Here is a 21,307-nt window from a genome sequence, read left to right as displayed (position 1 = left end):
ATAAATTTAAAATTGTATCTTTAAAAATTGTCTTTAATAATAAGGAAAACTGTAAACATGACAAAACCAAAACTAATATTTTATAGAGTACTAGAAAACATAGCTGTTTGTCAAAGCTGAATTATAGGCCAGTTCATATAATTTGGGTTTTTGTACAAGTTATATTTGAAGCAGTTGCTTAAGTGATAAAAGAAGCTTAATTAAGTACACAACTGTTTCAAGGTGGAAAAAATTCCATTTCTGCTTACATATATTTTGCAAGTAGCATATATGATTTTTCTTTTTCTAGGGACATGCTATAATTATTGATGTGTGCTAATGTCTTAATAGGAAATAGAACACATGATTTAATTTAAAAAATTTGTTTTAACATGTAGCATCTGGTTAATATATTACTAATTTAATATTGAAATGCTGAATCCTTTTTTTTTAAATAAATTTATTTATTTATTTATTTTGGCTGCCTTGGGTCTTCGTTGATGGGCGCGGGCTTTCTCTAGTTGCGTGGTGCGGGGGCTACTCTTCATTGTGGTGCGTGGGCTTCTCATTGCGGTGGCTTCTCTTGTTGCGGAGCACGGGCTCTAGGCATGTGGGCTTCAGTAGTTGTGGCACGTGGGCTCAGTAGTTGCGGCTTGCGGGCTCTAGAGCGCAGGCTCAGTAGTTGTGGCGCACGGGCTTAGTTGCTCCACAGCATGTGGGATCTTCCCGTACCAGGGCTCAAACCCGTGTCCCCTGCATTGGCAGGCGGATTCCTAACCCATGCGCCACCAGGGAAGTCCCAAAATGTTGAATCCTTATTCTAATATTACAGTATAAGGAAGTTAACGTAGTTAGTTGTGATTAGTTTTAAGGAGTTAAGTGGTTTTCCCAAATACTCTTATTTTGCCTAATCCTCTGATATTTCCATTTTTCCAGACCAAATCGTTTACTACTCTTACATGGGTTCTTGGATGAGAATGTCCATTTTGCACACACCAGTATATTACTGAGTTTTTTAGTGAGGGCTGGAAAGCCATATGATTTACAGGTGAGTTCTTTTACATTTTCTGATTAAAATAGCCATGATTAGTGATTGGTTACTTTGAAATATAATAAAGTATGGAGTAAGGTTGAATTTTCAGCTGTGGCCACGCTCTGCTTAAGAGAACTAAAATAATAGGCATAGTTAGTAGTGCCTCTAGTTAGATAAAAATTAAGATCCTGTGGAAGTCAGGATGAAAATTGTCCTATCAGATTACATGACTTGTGTATCTGTATCTGCTTTCAGTTTGTAATCATGGACAAGATGACAGGAGTCCATTCACTATCCTCCTTTGCTTTTCTTCTTCCTCTTGGAAGGGTAAAGAAATGCTACTTGATTTCATTGTTATAAAGGATTTTTAGGACCTGATTACAAGGTCTTTTAATTTTCTTCTATTTTATATTGACATTGAAGCAGAAACCAACAAGTTACTTACCTCCATTGCTCCATTACTCAAAAAAAAGCTTTTAAGAGAAATTTTTCCTCCTTTCTTCCTCGTTTCTACTCCTTACACGGATTGTTCTCATAAGAAATGAAAAATATTACTTTTCCCTTTTTTGTGTTTCAGTTGACATTTATGTAGGTAAACTATGAGATATTTGTCTATAGCAGCAGTTTTCAAGCATTTTGGTCTCAGGACCCTTTTATATACCAAAAAGCTTTTGTTTATGTGAGTTATGTCTATCAGTATTTCTCATATAAGATATTAAGACTAAGAAAATGTTAAAATATTCATTTATTTATTTAAAATTAACAATGATAAAATATTACATGTTAACACAGATCACATTTTTAATGAGGGAGAAAATTTTTCAAAACAAAACAATTTACTGAGAAAGTTAGCACTGTTTTACATTTTTCTAAATCCCTTTAATCTCTGGCTTAATAAGAAATACATCTAGATTCTCGTATCTACTTCCACATACAATCTGTTGTGAAATGTTGTTTTGGCTAAAGTAAATGAAGAAATTTTGGCCTCAAAATATGTAATTAAGAAATGGGAGTAATATTTTAGCTTTTTCAGATAATCGTGGATATTCTTCTTTGTTGCTACACCAAAACTGAACAGATGGTAGTTTCTTAAAGGTTAGTCTTAGTGTGGAATCTGAAACCATATCTGTAAACTTTTCATACTCTGCTACACTATAATCTGTTGGAACTTGTACTTCAAATGGATCTTTTACCCATGCATTGGTCATCTGGAAAATATTGGTTCACTTCTAAGTGTTGACCCATTTCATCATACAATATTTTTTAAATCATATACATTGATATTACCACTGATCTCAACAGAAAATTCTCCAAGTATTGGGAAGCTCATGAGCTAGGAGTGGTAGATGCAACTTTTCCAAAATTCTAATTTTCATTTAAAAGCTCAAAATTTATCATTGGCAACAAATACTGTCAATGCTGTCCTTGAAGTGACTGGCTCACATCATTTTTGAGAAAATGTTTGCCAGATAGCCAAGTCTGAATCACCATAGTTGTCATTCTTTCAAGTGAAAAATGGAGTTCCATTTAAAAACTCAGTTGTAGGGACTTCCCTGGCTATCTAGTGGTTAAGACTCTGTGCTTCCACTGCAGGCGGCGCGGGTTCGATACCTGGTCAGGGAATTAAGATCCCACATGCTGTTCGGCGGGGCCAAAAGAAAAACAAAACAAAACAAAACTCAGTTGTACTCAGTCCTTTTCCTTGAGACATCGTGTAGCAGAAGTGCTTTATGCCTGTTTCCCATCTTATCACCACAGAATATAAAAAGACCTCTGCTCTGCTCAAGGGTTGCAACTTAATAAAATTCTAATTTTTACTACTACTTAAGTGAAACTGGCATTTTTTTCTTGTTTACTCCAAGTGTATGTCACTGCCTTGATTCACCCACCATTGCCTTTCATTATCAGTGCAAATGCCAACACAGTGAATAAAGGCAAATAATGTCTTAGTTTTGATCTGAAAGTAGTTTTGACCTTGTGTATCCCTGGAAAGAGTTTATGAGGACTCCTGAAGTCTGCAAACCACACTTGGAGAACCATTGATCCTTCTGTAAGCTTAGTGGTACATAGGGAATTATAAAAAGAGAAGGCCCTTTAGATAGGATGTATGTGTATAATATCTTGGAGAAGCTCTGCTCCATGTTATTAATTCTGTTGAAAATCTCTGGAAAGCTTTGGAAGGAGATGTGTTCCTAAATTCTTATTTTGTGTATTTTGATTTTGTTGTTGTTGTTTTTAAGATCTATCCTCAGGAGAGACACAGCATAAGAGTTCCTGAATCTGGAGAACATTATGAACTGCATCTTTTGCACTACCTTCAAGAAAACCTTGGATCACGTATTGCTGCTCTGAAAGTGATATAACTTTGACCTGTGTAGAACTCTGGTATACACTGGCTGTTTAACCAGATGAGGAGGTTTAATCAGTAGAGAATTGATCATCACATTTTGGTACCTGCCACATAACATCTACTTCTGAAAGTATATTTGGTGCCATGCAGGTGTTTACAGCTTGTAGATAGTAATCTAATACCTTAACCATACACAAAATTAAATGACGCATATTTCTAAGGGACCCAGCAATACCATGAGAATTACTGAAAGAAATAAGACATTAGCACCATGTATCCATACTACCTTATTTTCATTTTTAATAGCATTATGAAACCTCATGGACTTAATTAGTGTATTTTTACAGTATACTTCTGAGTTTGTTAAAATATGATATTAGTGATTGGTTTGGTTCAATTCCAGAATCTCTGACTAGTTACAGATTTGATAGCACTTAAATGTAATTGAATAGCTTATACTACATTGCTTGGGGTGTATCCAGCATGTTATGAACTAATCACTATTAAACCTATGGCTTAACTGGTCATTAATGATTTTTCAAGGATAACTTAGTAGCCTCCTAAAGACACTTAATTTTGTTTCATTCAGACTCTGACCAGTTTTTAACCAATTTAAACTGTATCTAGTATAAATAGTTCTCTTTGATGATATGACCGAGTGGGTTTTTCCTTTCACATAAAGGCAAGTAACTGTATATGTAGCATGGATTTAATTAGTCTTATAATATTGATAATTACAGGCAGGAAAATTTTAATCAAATGATTAGAGCTTAAATATTTGCAGGCAATTTCTTTCCCTTTAGGAAAAGAAAAAAGTACACATTCACTTGTATTTTTCAGAAAATTTAGTGGTGCCAGTTTCCATTGGGTATTTCCTCATTGAAATGTTCCAGAGTTTTAGGGCAATGGAGGGGAATTTTGGTGGGGTGGGGGAGACCAGAGTGTGGAGAACGGCAGGGAGAGGAGAAGGCAAGGGTCTGCTTAAGATCTAAGCAGAAGTATAATTTGACCAAAAATACTCATGAAAAAGTTTAGGAATTGAAATTTAAACTCCTAGAATATTAGTTAAGGAAACCAGATTAAGAAATCACACTCTTGCCAACACAGGTACAGACTAACATTATTCAGGGGAGGAAAAGTTCCTTAGAGTTCTTTTACAATTCTAATTCTAATTTTTTTAATTTTCTTCTTAATTTTGGAAACCTTACAAATTGAAACTTTCTTTAACCTTTTTAAATTATTTGAGTATTATTTAGATATTGTGAGCTTAAAGAGTTTCCAGACAACCTCTTTACCATAAACTGATCCCCAGCAAGGCATGGCTCTCTTTTGCAATGTTCAAAGCTTATAAGTGATTTCTTGAATGACCATGACATTTTTCTGGTTTAGCCCTAGCATTTGACTATTAAGGGAGCTCGTAGTGCTGATTGGGATCTGCCATCTTAGAATCTTAGGGTGCTAGATGGGTCACATTGGAGCCGGTGGCAGAGAAGGCACCTATGAGTTTGACAAGCCTCGGTGTTTGGAAAGTACTTCTAAACAACACTCCAAAAAAAAAATTACTCTTTTTCTTTCTCACCACTACAGAGAGAGTAGATTCCTGCCCTAGAGAGCACAGCCTCCATTAGTAAGGATGGTGACTGTGCGTGAGATGTGGACTTCGTCACTGAGGGCCGCATGGGAGGTGGGGGAGGTCCAGAGATGGCAGGGTGACCTGGCAGAGCTGTCTGTGGAGGGGGATTGGGTTTTGCTGTTTTTGTATTTATACTGTATAATAGGTACCACACTTTTCCCTGTGTCTGTATATGTATTGATTTTCTTGTTATGATATTTTCCCATGCCAATATTTGTTTATATTTTTTTCAATGTTAAATTAAATTGATTTGGGTAACTTTTCTTCCCCAAGAAAGTATTTTCCCCCATGACTTAAGTATGTATCTGATTACTGAAGATGGTTTTTGTCTGGGGACTAGTGGCGTCTGACGATATAACCTTATATAATATACAAAGTAGAAATGGTATACAGTGGCTTTTATACAGCTACTCATTTGAAACCTCTTACCCAATAAGGCTGTTTCTTCAAAATGGCATCTCATATTTTACCAAAACAAACCTTAAAGAACCTCATGGACTCTTGAATTCACAGGTGTTTTCCTTTTGCATCTTGCCTTCTGCTTTCCTCCCATCACAAGGAATGCTTCTGTTATAATTCCCAGTCAGTTAAATGCCATTCTTCCATAGGGGGAAAAATACCTGACTGAATTCGCTTACAGAAAGACAGCTCGATTGAATTTGATTTTAAAATCAGTGTGGAAAACATCATAGTCAATTCAAGCAATCAGTAGAAATCTCACTAAAACTGTTTGTACCCTGTGTTTGGGTAACAAACTAAAAGGCAAGAGTATAGCCACATTTTTAGTGAGAACCAAAAAGCACTAGCTTAAACATCAAAGGGGGGTTTTGCAGGTTTGATAATTGGGTGCACTTGAACAACCATCAGTAGTTATGGTTGCTTCTGCGTTTTTGAGCAGTGGGACTCAAAATCTAAGATTCATCTGGGATGCTTATGAAAAGAAGTGCAGTCTTGAACCTCACTCTTAGAAATTTGGATTTCATTGATTTAAGTGGAGACCAGGAATCGCATTTCTAACAAGCTTCCCAGGTGACTCTAAAGCAAGTCATTTGTGGGCTACTTTAAGAAACTTCTGTAGAGAATGAGTTGGATTAAGAAAATAATAGGTGATTTCTACACTGGACTGATTTACAAGAACCTAAAACAATAGTCAAGATAGCTGCTCATCTGTGATGACTGTTGGCCCTTTTTTCACTCTGAAAAAAGCAGAAGGTATCATTGACTGTATATCCCCTTGGTCTGGAGATTAATTTTGGAATGAAGGTTTTTCTGTCTATGCCATTCCTGGCTTGTTTCCAAAGCCTCATACAAGAGGATGAAGTCACAATGCATGCATTATTTTTCAGAAGAATGAGATATAGATATTGATGCTTACTTTACTTGTTTTACTTCTTACAGAAGGTGTATCCCACCTCTCTGTAACATTGTTCTCTCTTTAGGTGGAATGATTCCTATGAGATCTCTCATTATTACAGAATTGTAAAATTTTCAAGCTGTTATATCTTTGATATAATCTGATGTTCTCATTATTTAGAGGAGGAACCTCCATATAGAGAGAGGAGAAAATATACCCATGGTCACGCAGCCAGTTAGTGTTTGGTTGGTGCTAGACTCCATCCAGATATCCTAACTCATGGTAGTTAAATGATATGTAGAAAAGGCAAATTTTTAAAGAAGTATTTATTAATATATTCCTATGAAACATTTTAAAGATAACATAAAATGGTTAATTTTTCCATTCTAAAGTAAATGCTAAGCATGCTTATTAATGAAGCAGTACTTCTAATTAGTATATGACATTCTGAAGTTAATTAAAATTGTTAACACTAAATGTGTCTTCCTTGGTGTAGTGAGGGGTTTGGGGATTGGGGTATAGAGTGCTTGCTTAAGCCTGGGAGCCCAAATTATAGCTGTTTAAAGTAAGCAAGGAGACATGGCCATATCTAAACTAAGATATGTAAGGTGAGTGTCCATTCCCAGCAGACATAAAGGAATAAGGAAACTTTCCTGACTCCCACCTTCCCAACCCCACCCAGCCCCAACTAATCCATCTTGCAGCCTGCAATATGGAGACATGTTAGTTCAAGGTGCTGGCTCCTGCTTTTCTTATTTGGTCAAGAGACAGTTCTAGGTAATCATTTGAGAAGTCCCTCAGAGAGAGAAAAAGTAGTGTTCGTATGTTTGTTTTTACATAACCCAAATACAAATTTATGTTGTATTCAGCACAGTTGGAGTTCAGGTCTTTAATTTTAGAACATAAAGTGCCTGCTGTTTTAAGCATTGACTTATATAAAAAGAACTGCATGTCTCACTCCAGTAAAAGTTTATGGGTTTTCTCATTTTCAGCTACATGGCTTTTAATCATGTAAAATGAAACATTAGTTTTGTTGCATTTTATTACAGGTTCTTTGTTGCAATAAAGATGCTGCTAAAATTAATTGATGTAAATTTCCCTTTTTCCCCCATTCCCCATTTGTACAATCTTTGCCTTGATTAGTGGCAACTGTGAGTGATTAATACACACGAACAAGGTCATGTGCTTGCAGTGGCGACCGGAGACTGCAAGGTGATTACGTGGGGTTTCTAGTATAAACACTAACTAAAAATGCATCCAAAGCCAGAGGGAGATGTGCGGAGACCTGCTTTGTACCTGTAAGTGGTTCCCTACAGCCAGCGTTGGTACTGCAAGGGTGGGTGATGCTTGGAGCCAATGATTAGCATAACCTCCCTGAGCAGCTAGGAGTTTCTCTGGAATGCCTCTTGGAGTTGACAGTGGTTTCTGCATGCTCCCCAGGAAATTTCAAGGGAGTTCAGTGTAATACTTTCTTCAGAGATTTCTTTGACAATTCTCTGGTCTTTTGAAGCTGTACTAGAGAAAGGGTAGGGGAAAGAAGCAGATGAACCCCTCTAAAATTAGTAAATTTGGGGTTGTCTAATAATCCTTCCAGAACAGACCCTCACTCTGGATTCTGTAATCCTCTAAAGTTGTATGCAAAATATTGCATGAATGAGTGGAGGTGCATTCTGGGGAGAAGGGCTTTGGCGTTATCAGATTCTCAAAGGGATAACGATTTTTAAAAAACCACTGCTATGTTATGTATTAGGGTCTTAAACTTTTAATTTGTATACAAAAATTTTTAGAAATAAAGATTATCTTTAAACAGGGTACTGCTATAGACCTATCCTTTTTACCTCATAACACATTAAAAAAAAAAAGACATCTCTGTGACTCTGGGATAAACTGAGGTACACTGGGTTAACCTGTTGAGGTTGCTTGTTGCCAGAAGTAACCAGCCAGACTCACCCAAACTCTAAAGAGATTAATACCTCAGCACACATGTAATTCATTTATGGCATTCCAGATGGGAACATTTTATAGACTACTCTGGTGTCTTTAATTTAGCCAGGATTTATTGCTAATCAAAAATCAGCTTTCAACCTGGCCATAAGCATCCTACACAGACTGTGCTGGTGGTACACACTTCCCAATGGCTCTCGGGCTCCAGAGCTCCAGAGTCCTGTCAGAGCAAGTGTATGGTCTCAAGGCCTCTGGACGTCCCTCTAGCCTGACCTTACCCACGCAGTGGTAATGAGAAACAGGGATTGATCCCTTGGTGCTTTGGAGGGGAGCAGAGTTGAAACAACTGTATTTTGAGGATCTCATAACCATAACTTTATTTGGGGCTTGGAGTGGTTTGGGGAATCACCAGGATTTAAATAAGTTAATCAGCCTAGTTCCATCCACGGATCTGGTACCCTGGCCCTGCCATCCTGAAGAGGTTGAACTCCCATTGAAATGGATTAGATGGGATTCAACTCTGACATAGGCAATGAGATTTTTGAGTTTGTGTGTCCCTTACTGAAAGATAACACTCTCTAAATTGGCTCCCAAACTTAAGTTCTTGAAATAGAAGTTTGGAAACAATTAAGATAGTTGTCCTTAGCCAGTTTCAGGAATCCACCCCCCCCCCACCCCCATCTTCACTAGAAAGGCACTCTGCAGAAGGGCAGAGTTTAACATTCTACTCAACAGGTGACAATTATTTGCAAGAAGGTCCTCTGGCTGGGTAGGTTCTGGAAAACAGTGCTCTTCTGTGAAATGGACTCTCCGTGTTGGCTTGGTTTCTGGGCATATGTATGGTCGTAGTTATATCCCTCAGCATGCGTGTGAGTGCCACTGTAGTTCCTTGGGTACTTAATGATGTGTTGCCTAGCCAGTTAATTGTTTTTCATTGTCTCAACCATCCATTCCTCCTCATTCCTGTCGCTGCTCCTACCCCAGTCTAGGACCTGTAATGTCATGCTGGGCTGGAGTAGAAGGTGAAGATTAAGAATTCCAAGTGACTTCAAAGAAGCAGTTCACAGCTGTCATTCAGCAAATATTTAGTAACAATCATGTGCTAGGCCTGTGTAGGCCATGAGGAAACAAAGATGAAGAGGACACAGCCCTTGCCCTCAAGAGGTTCTCAGGACCAACTTCACCTCCCACCTCACTAGCACACCCGGTAGGACACCCACTTTCTTTTTTTCTTTAATGCTTTCATTTTATTTTTTTATACAGCAGGTTCTTATTAGTCATCCATTTTATACACATCAGTGTATACATGTCAATCCCAATCTCCCAATTCATCACACCACCACCCCAACCCCCTGCTGCTTTCTCCCCTTGGTGTCCATACGTTTGTCCTCTACATCTGTGTCTCAATTTCTGCCCTGCAAACCGGTTCATCTGTACCATTTTTCTAGGTTCCACATGTATGCATTAATATACAATATTTTTCTCTTTCTGACTTACTTCACTCTGTATGACAGTCTCTAGATCCATCCACATTTCAACAAATCACCCAATTTCGTTCCTTTTTATGGCTGAGTAATATTCCATTGTATATATGTACCACCTCTTCTTTATCCATTCGTCTGTTGATGGGCATTTAGGTTGCTTCCATGACCTGGCTATTGTAAATAGTGCTGCAATGAACATTGGGGTGCATGTGTCTTTTTGAATTATGGATTTCTCTGGGTATATACCCAGTAGTGGGATTGCTGGATCATATGGTAATTCTATTTTTAGTTTTTTAAGGAACCTCCATACTGTTCTCCATAGTGGCTATATCAATTTACATTCCCACCAACAGTGCAAGAGGGTTCCCTTTTCTCCACACCCTCTCCAGCATTTGTTGTTTGTAGATTTTCTGTTGATGCCCATTCTAACCCCCACTTTCTTAAAGGCATGATAAATTCGCACTTTCCCATGCCAGTCCCTAATCAAATTCAAGTTGTACCCGACATTCAAGGCCCTGTGTCACCTGACCCAGCCTCACTTTCCCTCATCTGGGCTCTTCATTCACCCGCAAGCATCCTGAAGTTTTCCTCTTTCAATTAGTAGAACTCATGCTTTGAGACCAGACCCAGGTTCCTCTTGGCACCCTACAGAGCTTACATGGGAATCTTCCCCACCTGATGTAGGTGATATTGCAAAATGGTACCAGCATCAGCTTTGGAGCCTAGCTTCAACCCTTATGTCTGCTACTTGCTAGCTTTATGGGCTTGTGCATGTTTGTTTACATAACTCTCTGATCCTCCATTTCCTTAGGTGAGAAATAGGAATAATAACAGAACCCTCCTCAGTGGGTTATTGTGAGGATGAAATTTGTTTAATATACTATAAAGCACTTGGTGCCTGGCATGCAATAAAAGTGCTCAATAAAGATTATCTTAGATTTAGCACTTTATTTTACACCATACAGTTTGCCACTGATTTTGTTTCTGCCGTTAGATTACAGACTGTGAGAGTAGGCACTATATTATACTTGGTTAATTCTCCCCATCATACCTACTATAGTCAGATATGTAGGAATCACTTATTTGGTACTTGAATACCAAAAAAACTTTTAAATGAAAAAAATATTTTGACCTCCCCCACTTAGGGTTATCTGATTGATAGGTTTAGGTTCCTGAGCACCCATCTACCGATTCACTTGTAAGACTGTGAAAGAAACGAAATTCTCCCCAGATTTAAGCTTTTAGGATTCCTTCTCTGAAATGTCATTGGAATTTTTATTCTTCGTTCCCCACTGAGGCTTTAGGTCTGGAGGAGTGGTTCTTCTCAGCCCTGGTTGCTGTCACCGTTGCCGGGAGAGCTTATAAAAACGCTAATGGGGACTTCCCTGGTGGTCCAGTGGGTAAGACTCCACACTCCCAATGCAGGAGGGCCGGGTTGAATCCCTGGTTGGGGAACTAGATCCCGCATGCATGCCGCAACTAAGAGTCCACACGCCACAACTAAAGATCCCGCATGCCACAACTAAGACCCGGTGCAACCAAAATAAATAAGTAAATATTTTTTAAAAATAAAAATAAAAACGCTGATGTCTGAGTCCTTCCTGGGATCAATTACATCAGCTTGGTGGGTGGGGAGGAGGTGGGCCATATTTTACTAATTTTTGATAAGCTCCTTAGGTGATTCTAATGTACAACCAGAGTAATGTACAACTTTGAGGTAGAGCAATGAAAGACTGCATTCATGGAATGTAAGGGCCAGAATGGATTCTTAGAAATCATCTCATCTACTGCTTTACTTCACAGATGGAAAGCTGAGGCCCAGAGCCGGTAAGTGATTATACTGGAGCCATCCCAGCTGCTTAAAGAGAATCCGCACTTGAGCCCAGGTCTTCTAGCTCTGTATTCACCTCCCAGAGCAATGTTCTCCCGAACCAGAGCTTAACAGAGAAATTTGCCAAAGTGAGGAAGCCCAGGCTGTGCTGCCAGGATGGCCCTGGCAGAGGTGGAGGGAGTAGAAGAGGCCATAGGGTCCCAGGCCCTCCCACCCTTCTTTCATCCAGAGCAGCAACTTAGCTTTTTACTTATATATGATTGGGGAAACTTGTTCTGCAGTTTAAAAGAAGAGGTCAAAAATCAGTGACCCCTCCCATCATTTTAGAGATGAGGAGACTGAATCCCAGAGAGGACCGCAAAGCCACATAGCTGTCAAGTGGCAGAGTTGGTACCAAAAATCAGACCAATTTCTTGAGGTACAGGCAGGTAAAGTGGCTTCCACAAAGGCACAGAACCAGTTGGTAGCTGAACAGAGACACTTGAATGCAGTCTCTAGGACTCCTACTAAATTTCCTAAAATCTCTGGGACTTCCCTGGCGGTCCAGTGGTTAAGACTTCGTCTTCCAATGCAGGGGATGTGGGTTTGATCCCTGGTTGGGGAGCTAAGATCCCACATGCCTCGCAACTAAAAAGCAAAACATAAAACAGAAGCAATATTGTAACAGATTCAATAAAGGCTTTAAAAATGGTCCACTTCAAAAAAAATCTTTAAAAATAAAAAATAAATTTCCTAAAATCTCAGATATTACCGTTGTTAAGATCTTCATATCAGAAATATAAAACTGAATAAGAATACATCTTAAAATCAAGGAAATATGGTATTTGCCTGAAATCTGAGTTCCTTCAGGGACCAAGCTCATGCTGAGCTCAGAAAGCCTGTACTGGGTGGGTCTTGGATATGAATCTCCCTGAACTTGCCCAGAGAAAGAAGGGGGAGCATGAGAAAGACTAGAGTATTTGAAATCTGATAGACTTGGGTTCAAGTCCAGCAGTTGTGCTCTTGAGCAAGCCCTTTGCTTCTCTGACCTTGGACTCTAAAGTGGGGTTCTAATACCTTCTTCATAGAGTTGCGGTGAGGCCAATGTGTTGGAAGTGATTTATGAAGTCCTGATATTGATCTGACCTCATCTCCTCCAAGGAGTGCAGGGCTGCCAGTGGGAGCAGTCTTCTCTCCAAGACCTGAGCTGTTAGACCCAAGCCCTGGGGAGAAGATAGATGCTGGGCGGGGAGAGGAACATGACTCAGCCCCAGGGATCTTGGGAGAATAGCAGGTTCCGGGACATGAGTAAGGAGGGGGGTGGGTACAGAAGCCTCCCATTGGGGTGACCAGACTCTGCCTTGACCTCAGATACTTCCTATCTGCCTGACCCAAGGCAGATCTTCCAGAATTACACATTACTTTGGATGAAGGTATAATTAACTGTAAGACCCTTGTTAGGATAACATGTTTTACCTGTGAACAGGTGGCACATTTCCCTCTGAATACCAGCTGCTAACGTGTGTGGTGAGTGCCCCACTGCTTATACTATATTTCCTCATGACAGCATCATGTTCAATTTGATCTTCACAGTAAGCTACGAGACATCACTTAGGCAGTGTTATTATTCCCCTATGGGTTTTTATTTTCTCCAGAGAAAGAAATGAGGGTTCAGAGAGGTTGTGTGCCTTGCCCAAGGTCACAGTGCAGAAGCAGAATGCTAATCCTGGCTTCACTCATTCTTGAGCAAGCAACATGAGTTGAGCAGCTGCCATGGCCTGGCTCATGCTGAAGGATTCAGGGATCTGGGGATGCTCAGAGAAGTCAGACACATTCTCTACTCTCAGAGGGTTCTCAATCCAGAAGTGGAGATAGATGTGTAAACTAAAGAGGGTCAGTACAAAGAGAGAGATGTTGAGTGCTGAGTCCTTTGTGAGTCCCCAGGAGGCAGGGCAGGACAGCAGTTAGGGCTGTGGGCTTTGACCCGGAGAGTCTGTCCTCTTGACTCTCACTGAACCACTTCCTACTGTGTGACCTTGGGCAAGTTACTTACCTCTCTGTGCTTCAGTTTCCTCTTCTGGAACATAGAATTAATAATGGTACTACTTCATGGAGTTGCTGTGAGCTTCAATATGAAAAACACATGCAAAACTCCTAATATCTGGCATACGGCACTCAACAAACATGAGCAATTGTTTTCTCTGGGTAGTGGAAAAGCGGATGGTCAGAGAAGGCAGCACAAAGGAGGCAGCTTTTGGATTAGGTGTTAAGGAATGAGTTTCTCCAGGTGGGGGGAAGTCATTCAAGGCAAAGAATACACACAGACATGAGGGGATAAAGGTGCGGAGCTGGCACACTGGGTGGCAGGAAACTGAGTGTGGGCTGGGCAGGAATATGAGAGGAAAAGTTGGGAGTGCTGGGATAGAGTGTGAGGGCCTTTTACGGTGAGAGTCGAGGCGGGTGTGCATCTGCCCCCCGCTCTTCTGTTGGCTTCACCTCAACAGGCCTAGTTTGTCTGAGAGACCAGAGGAGAGGACGGGTCATGGAATAGATATACTTTCATGCGGAAAGTAAGGAGGAAAAAGGCTGTTGGGTAGGACAGGCCCAGGGGGAAGACTCTGGCCCCCAGCGCTGGGGGAGGACACAGTCTCCAGCAGGGAGGGTGCAGCTTCCAAAGATGGGTGGACAATGTGACCAGCATCACCTACCTTCAGTTCTCCTGAAGGCAGTGCTCCCATCCTGCCGTGGTCAGTGTGTCCAGCTGCAGGCAGAGCATCCAGAGACCTTGGGAGAGAGCAGGTCTCAGCCCACTGCGCCGGGTGTGCAGGGGCCCTCATAAAAGGGGACCAGAAAGAGCCATCCGAATCTCAGGCTTGCTGGGGCAAGGTGGCCTTGAACAGAAGTGGGTGTCGAACAGCAGTGGTTCCGGCAGGAATTAGCTGTTGGGCTCAGCAAGGTGGTGTAGAGAGCTGTGGAGGAACGATGGTTCAGGGCCGGAGGGCATCCATCTGAACAATATAGAGACCTGCATCACCTTTTTTTTTTTTTTTTAAGTTTTAATTTTATCATGGTCACAGAGGCACATAGCTTAAGGAGTCAAGTTCTAAAACAAATCTCTAAATAACATGTTTGTAATATTACTCTATGATTTTTTTTCAGTTTTTATTCATTATCTAGTGGTATCCTACTGTGAAAGACTAGAATTTAGTTGTTTTCCCTCCCATTTCCACCAAACACACACACTCCCCACCCCCCTCATCTTCTCAGTAGAGTAGTTCTATTGTAATTTTACTTAGATTAATATTCAGTGTTTACACCATTATAACTACGTAAATGTATTCAGAGATGAGTCATGTAATAAGTTTTGAATCATTTCCATTCATGCAGAACTTTCTGTTTTATCTAGTTAATTATCTTTTTTAAAAAAATATGTATTTATTTCAATCCCAAACAACCTTTCCACTGATCTTTCTGTTTTGTCTAATTGTTAGTATCTACAATGCTTTTATTAAGTACGTTTTCATTGCCAATATACATTCCAGATATTTAATGAGTTTAATAGTTCCCCGACCAGGGATCGAACACGCACCCCCTGCAGCGGAAGTGTGGAGTCTTAACCACTGGACCACAAGGAAAGTCCCTGTAGTGTTGATTCTTTAGGGAAATATGTTCTGATTTCCAGGCAATTGGTTTATAAATGTACTGTAGGCATGACTCTCTGTGTAATTCCAGTTTCTGCCCTCAAGGAGCTTCCAGTGTCATCTGAGACACAAGACAGAGACAAATGAATCATGTAAATGAAGAAACCACTGTACAAGGCAGAAATAATCCAGTGCCTATTGAGTGGTACAAACGGATTGGTGAGGACTGGAAGGTAACCTTGAAGGAGCTGAGACTCAAGTAGCGTTTTAAGGATTGTATATATTTTTCTATTGTGGTAAAATATACATAACATAAAATTTACCATTTCAGCCATTTTTAGGTGTACAGTTCAGTGGCATTCAGTGCATTCACCTTGTTGTGCAACCATCACCATTTATTTCCAGAACTTTTTCATCATCCTTAACTGAAGTTTTTATGTATTTTTTTCCTAAGTTACATTTACTATTTCTGTTTACAAAAATAATATATGTTTGATGTAGACAATTTTTTTTGTACTTTATATTCTTTCCTTTATATACTCTTCCAGAGTCTCTTCCATTACCATTCTGTTTTGGTATGAGGAAGGGTTTTGGGGTTTTTTTTTGTTTTTGTTGTTGTTGTTTTGTTTTGTTTTATTTTTTTTTTCGGCCATGCTACGTGGCTTGTGGGATCTTAGTTCCCTCACCAGGGATTGAACCTGCACCCTCGGCAGTGAAAGCACGGAGTCCTAACCACTGGACCACCAGGGAATTCCCTCAATGTAGACAATTTGGGGAAAAAAAAAAAAAAACACAAAGAAGAAAATTTAAATATCCCATAATTCCACAAAACCATTAGCATTTGTTGATAAGAAGGGGGTGAAAAGTCATCTCAGGATGAGAAAAGACCCATCCCCCTGGCTCAGAGGATTTGAGCAGCGGTATAGTGTGGGAGATGGTTTTGAATATGGAGGGTGAAAATATTCTAAACATATCTACCTTTTGTATCTTCCTCAAAGGGGGATGAATGACCAGGAAAAGGCAATAAATAAAAGCTAGAGAAACATAATAAATACATTAAAAAAAAAAGGGGGGGGGGTGATGAATGAAAGAGGCAGCAAGTGGTTCCAGTAGTGAACAACCCAGTAAAGACTCTAGCAGCTGTTCTGGTTATCTAGTAATAAAAAACAAACACCCCCAAACTTAGTGGTGTAAAACAACAACAAAGCCATGCGTTAATATTACTGTTGCTTACAGTGCTGGGGGTTAACTGGTGTCAGGGTCTCCTACGTGGTTGCAGTCAGACAGGGGCTGGGGTTGTGCACTGGGAAGGTTTCCTCACACATTTGGCTCCTGGGCTGGAACAGCTGGGGCTCCTCCACCACCTCTGTCTCCACGGGGTCTCCCCACATGGTCCCTTCTCTCCAGCATGGCAGCGTTAAAGTGGCCAGACTTCTTACGTGGTGGCTCAGGGATCCAGAGGCATGTGTCTCCCAGAGAAAGCCAGGTGGGAGGTGCGGCTTCTTTCACGACACAGTCCCACCTCCATGACATTCAATCCTTTAGAAATGAGTCACTTACGCCAGCCTCTGTCCAAAGGGAGGGGAAATAGACTCTACTTGAAGGGAGGAATGTCAGAGAACCTGTGCACCCTCTGTATCTGTGGGCTCCGTATCTGCAGATTCGACCAACCACGGATGAAAATTAAAATAAAAAAAAAAAATCCAGAAAGTTCCAAAAAGCAAAACTTCAATTTGCCATGCATTGGCAACTATTTACATAGCATTTACATTTTACTTAAACCTATGTTTAGGGTAATCCCTGGTGGTCCAGTGGTTAGGACTCTTGTGCTTTCACTGCCAAGGGTGCAGGTTCAATTCCTGGTCAGGGAACTAAGATCCTGCAAGCCGCGCGGCCAAAAAAAACAAAAACAAAAACAAAACAAAACAAAACTATTTATATAACATTTACGTTGTATTAGGTGTTATAAGTAATCTAGAAATATTTTAAAGTGTATGGGGAGGTTGTATGTACATTATATGCAAATACTACGCCATTTTATATGAGACTTGAGCATCCACAGATTTTGGTATCCGGGGGGGGGTCCTGGAACTGATACTCCACAGATACCGAGGGATGAGGGGCGGCTGTATTTTAAAATCACTACAGTGGTAGATTCTGATATCTATTCTAGAATGATGTGAATGCCACAGATCCCCACAGCTCATCCTACAGAGCGAGTGGTTCATAAATTCTTGATTTAGGGTCATAGAGTCTACTGAGGTCTTAGAGATTACTCAGACAAACGCTTGCCAACACTTTTTAATGCTCAAACCCCTTTCACAGTAATACGCTATTTGAGAGCTCCCTTAGTGATTTAAAACACTCACCATTTTTGCACGGTATGTGATAAAGGAGTAACTTTTTAAAAAAACATTCATTTAAAAAACATTCACTGGGCTCTTACTATATGCTGTGTGCTGTGCTGGATCCCAGGAAAACAAGAGTAAGCAAGATACACATGGTTCCTGCCACAAGGAACTTACTGTAGGGCAGTAGAGCCAGACAATTTAATGAAGTATATTATAATAAAGTGTGTTAGATGCTCTGATAGAAGTACCAACTCACTAAATAATTTCTCTGGTTCTGATCTCTCTGTTCAGATCAAAACGGCATTTCCAGGGTTTTAACATTTTTCACTTGGCTGCCAGGCCAGGCAGACACGTCACACTCAAGATGTTAAAAGAGCAAATTGTCTCCCCTCTCCTCTGTCTGGCTCTTCCCTCTGTTCTCTTTATTTGATAGCGTCCCATCCACCTGGTCAAACTAATAAAAAACAGCAGTCTTCTAGCCTTTTCCCAGTTTCTAGACCCCTATGTTGACCTGTTCCCAAGATGTTACCTCTCTATTAGATTATCTCAAAGAAGTTATTTTAAGAAAAAAAATTATAACAGTATATTGTTAATTGAGAACAGTTTACACATTTAATTAAACTGAGTTAAAAAACACTCTACCCTATTTAAGAAGTGATGGGTGCTGATTTTAGTCAGCAAACAAGACTAAATGAGAACCAAATGAAATTTCATCGTATGTTATAGGATAAAAAATAGACAAAAATTGCTTTAATTTTATGATTGTATTTTGTGCTGAAGTGAAAAAAAACCCTAAAAATTTTGAGTTTTATTTCTGAAATGTGAAATATAAGATTTTAGGATATATTGCAGGGGTCCCCAACCCCCGGGCCGTGGACAGGTACCAATCTGCAACCTGTTAGGAACCGGGCCGCACAGCGGGAGCTGAGCAGCGGGTGAGCCAGCGAAGCTTCAATTGCTGCTCCCCATTGCTCCCCATCGCTCAGATTCATCCATGGACAAATTTTCTTCCGTAAAACCGGTCCCTGGTGCCAGAAAGGTGGGGGACCACTGATCTATTGGGAGGTACTTGTCAACAAATAACATATTACAAATACAGTTGGTCTGACTTTCTGGTAAATAAAAAGCCAGATTAGATTGAATTATCATTAGATTTTATTTTTTTAAACACTGGCTTTTGACATATTAGTCACTAATGACTTTGTTGTTGTTGTTTTTAATATTTATTTATTTGGATGCACCAGGTCTTAGTTGCGGCAGGCGGGCTCTTTAGTTGTGGCATGCGAACTCTTAGTTGCAGCAGGCATGTGGGATCTAGTTCCCTGACCAGGCATCGAAACCTGGGCCCCCTGCATGGGGAGCGCGGAGTCCTATCCACTGTTCCACCAGGGAGGTCCCTCAATAATGACTTTTGATTAGAAGGCTGTAACATTCTTTTCCGATGATGATCAACCAGAGGTAAATTTGCAAAATTATCATTCTCTCCTCAGCATTAGAGTTTTGTAGTTTAGCCATCAGTACTCCTCATACTTCCTGTCATAGATCTCATGGTCCAACGTGGCTATTAATTAAACAACCTATAAATAACTAAGATTGAAAACAATTTAAGCTGTTTAATGGTAGAAACCGTGACAGTGTCCATCGGCCCTCCACCCATGAACACCCCCCCCCGCACCACACACGCACCTGGAGGTGTTCCATGGTACCATTTGAAAGGGGAAAATAATAGAATACTTTATTTATTTATTTTAAATAAATTTGTTTATTTTATTTATTTGTTTTTGGCTGCGTTGGGTCTTCGTTGCTGTGCGTGGGCTTTCTCTAGTTGTGGAGAGTGGGGGCTACTGTTCGTTGCGGTGCGCGGGCTTCTCACTGTGGTGGCTTCTCTTGTTGCAGAGCACGGGCTCTAGGCACGCGGGCTTCAGTAGTTGCGGCGCACGGGTTTAGTTGTTCCACGGCATGTGGGATCTTCCCGGACCAGGGCTCGAACCCATGTCCCCTGCATTGGCAGGTGGATTCTTAACCACTGTGCCACCAGGGAAGCCCTATTGATTGATTTAAAAAGAAAGAAATTAAGACCAGTGCCATATTCACTTTTAATGGTGTGAACTCTTTGGAACTCCTGGTTAGAAATGTGCATCATCCCCCAGCCCTCTTATTTTTCTCAGTGATGCAGCTGAGGCTCAGGGAGAGGAAGGAAGTTGTCCAAGGTCCCAGAGCAAGTCTGTAACAGAGGCAGGACGAGAACCATGGCTCTTCTTCCCTACACTGGGTTTGGCTGGCCTGAGCCTGTCACACCTCACACCTGCTCCCCGCCCATAGCCTGTGTGCTAAGATATGAATGCACAGAAATTAATTGGATTTGTGTGTGTGGCTTATGGAATTAGTGGCACTCTTTATGTGGTGACAGATTGTTTGTTCATTTATCCATTCGATTGATCAACTGCTTTCTAGGCAACATGCAAGGACTGCTCACCTAGCCCCAGTCTCCCTGTTTGGCTTCATCTCCCACCCCTACCCTCCTGCCCAGTTCACACCTCCTACATTCTGCTTATACTGGTTCAGGTATTTGTTTCCTCCAGAAGCTTTCTCTGGCTTCCCCAAGTTTGGCCTGGGTGCCCTTCCTCCCTGCACCCAATCCCAGCCTGTATCACACAGTATTATAGTTGCCTGTCTACTTATCTATAGGCTAAGTAGACTCACTTCTCAGACTAAGCACCATGCAGGCAAGAACCATCTTGTTCACCGCCCTGCTCCCAGTGCCCGGGGCCTGACCCATAACAGGTGACCCGTGAATATCAATGCAGTTAATATTGGCTCTGCCATTTCCTGTGCCCTCATGCCACACACAGGGCCTCTGCACAGAGTGTTTCTTCCCCCACCATCAGTTCTTCCCTCCTTAAATTGTCAAGACCTAGGTCAAACATCTAAAACAATCAACAATTCTGTGAAGACTTTTCCCTCAACAGTCCCCCACCACACACGGTTAGTCCTTCCTTCTCTTGCTCCCATTCTCCCTGCCACCGCATGCCACTTAGGACACAACTGTCCCTGTGAGAAGTGACTTGTATCTTTTATCCTGGCCCCCTGGCACCTACACAGTGTCAGATACTGGTCAAGATGCTTAGAATTCAGCAGTGAACCCAGCACACAAAAATCCCTGTCCTTACAAAGCCCACTTTCTGGTTGGGAGGACAGACTACAAATAAAATAAGTAAAACGTAGAGCATGTTAGAAAGACGGGGGATAGGGACTTCCCTGGTGGCGCAGTAGTTAAGAATCCGCCTGCCAATGCAGGGCACGTGGGTTCGATCCCTGGTCCGGGAAGATCCCACATGCCGAGGAGCAACTAAGCCCGTGTGCCACAACTACTAAGCCCGTGTGTCACAACTACTGAGCCCGCGAGCCACAACTACTGAAGCCCGCACGCCTAGAGCCCGTGCTCTGCAATGAGAAGCCCTTGCACCTCAATGAAGAGTAGCCACCGCTCACCACAACTAGTGAAAGCCACTGCGCAGCAATGAACACCCAAAAAAAAAAAAAAAAGGTCGAGATATAGGGAGAGTGGGGCGGGGGAGTTGTGAGGATATGAGGGGTGGAGGACAGAGTTCCAGACCTGCACTAGCTGGGCAAAGGTCTAGAGGCTGGAGGGAGGGGACTGACTGCTATCAAGTTACAGCAAGGAGGCTGGTGTGGCTGGAGAGGCAGTGAGCAAAGGGGATGGCATA

General features: G+C 41.1%; 1 protein-coding gene across 7 annotated transcripts in view; it reads left to right on the top strand.

Annotated features, from left to right (window-relative positions):
* DPP8 (dipeptidyl peptidase 8) overlaps window positions 1-7,037 on the top strand; it is a 62,173-nt gene extending 55,136 nt beyond the window's left edge. For 5 of the 7 annotated variants that reach the window (XM_082383303.1, XM_082383299.1, XM_082383301.1 and 2 more), the window contains 2 exons: window positions 916-1,027; window positions 3,253-7,037. In XM_082383303.1, coding sequence (XP_082239429.1) covers window positions 916-1,027; window positions 3,253-3,375 — 235 coding nt within the window. In that variant the 3' untranslated portion in view covers window positions 3,376-7,037. Of the gene's footprint in view, window positions 1-915; window positions 1,028-2,036; window positions 2,108-3,252 lie in introns of those variants that run through there. The other 2 variants (XM_082383302.1, XM_082383304.1) reach the window with 2 other exon arrangements.
* Window positions 7,038-21,307: the final 14,270 nt, after the last annotated feature.

The sequence above is a fragment of the Balaenoptera borealis genome (assembly GCF_965194805.1).
Source record: "Balaenoptera borealis genome assembly, chromosome: 3".
NCBI classification, from domain to species: Eukaryota; Metazoa; Chordata; class Mammalia; order Artiodactyla; family Balaenopteridae; genus Balaenoptera; species Balaenoptera borealis.
This window is presented reverse-complemented; position numbering and strand designations above follow the sequence as displayed.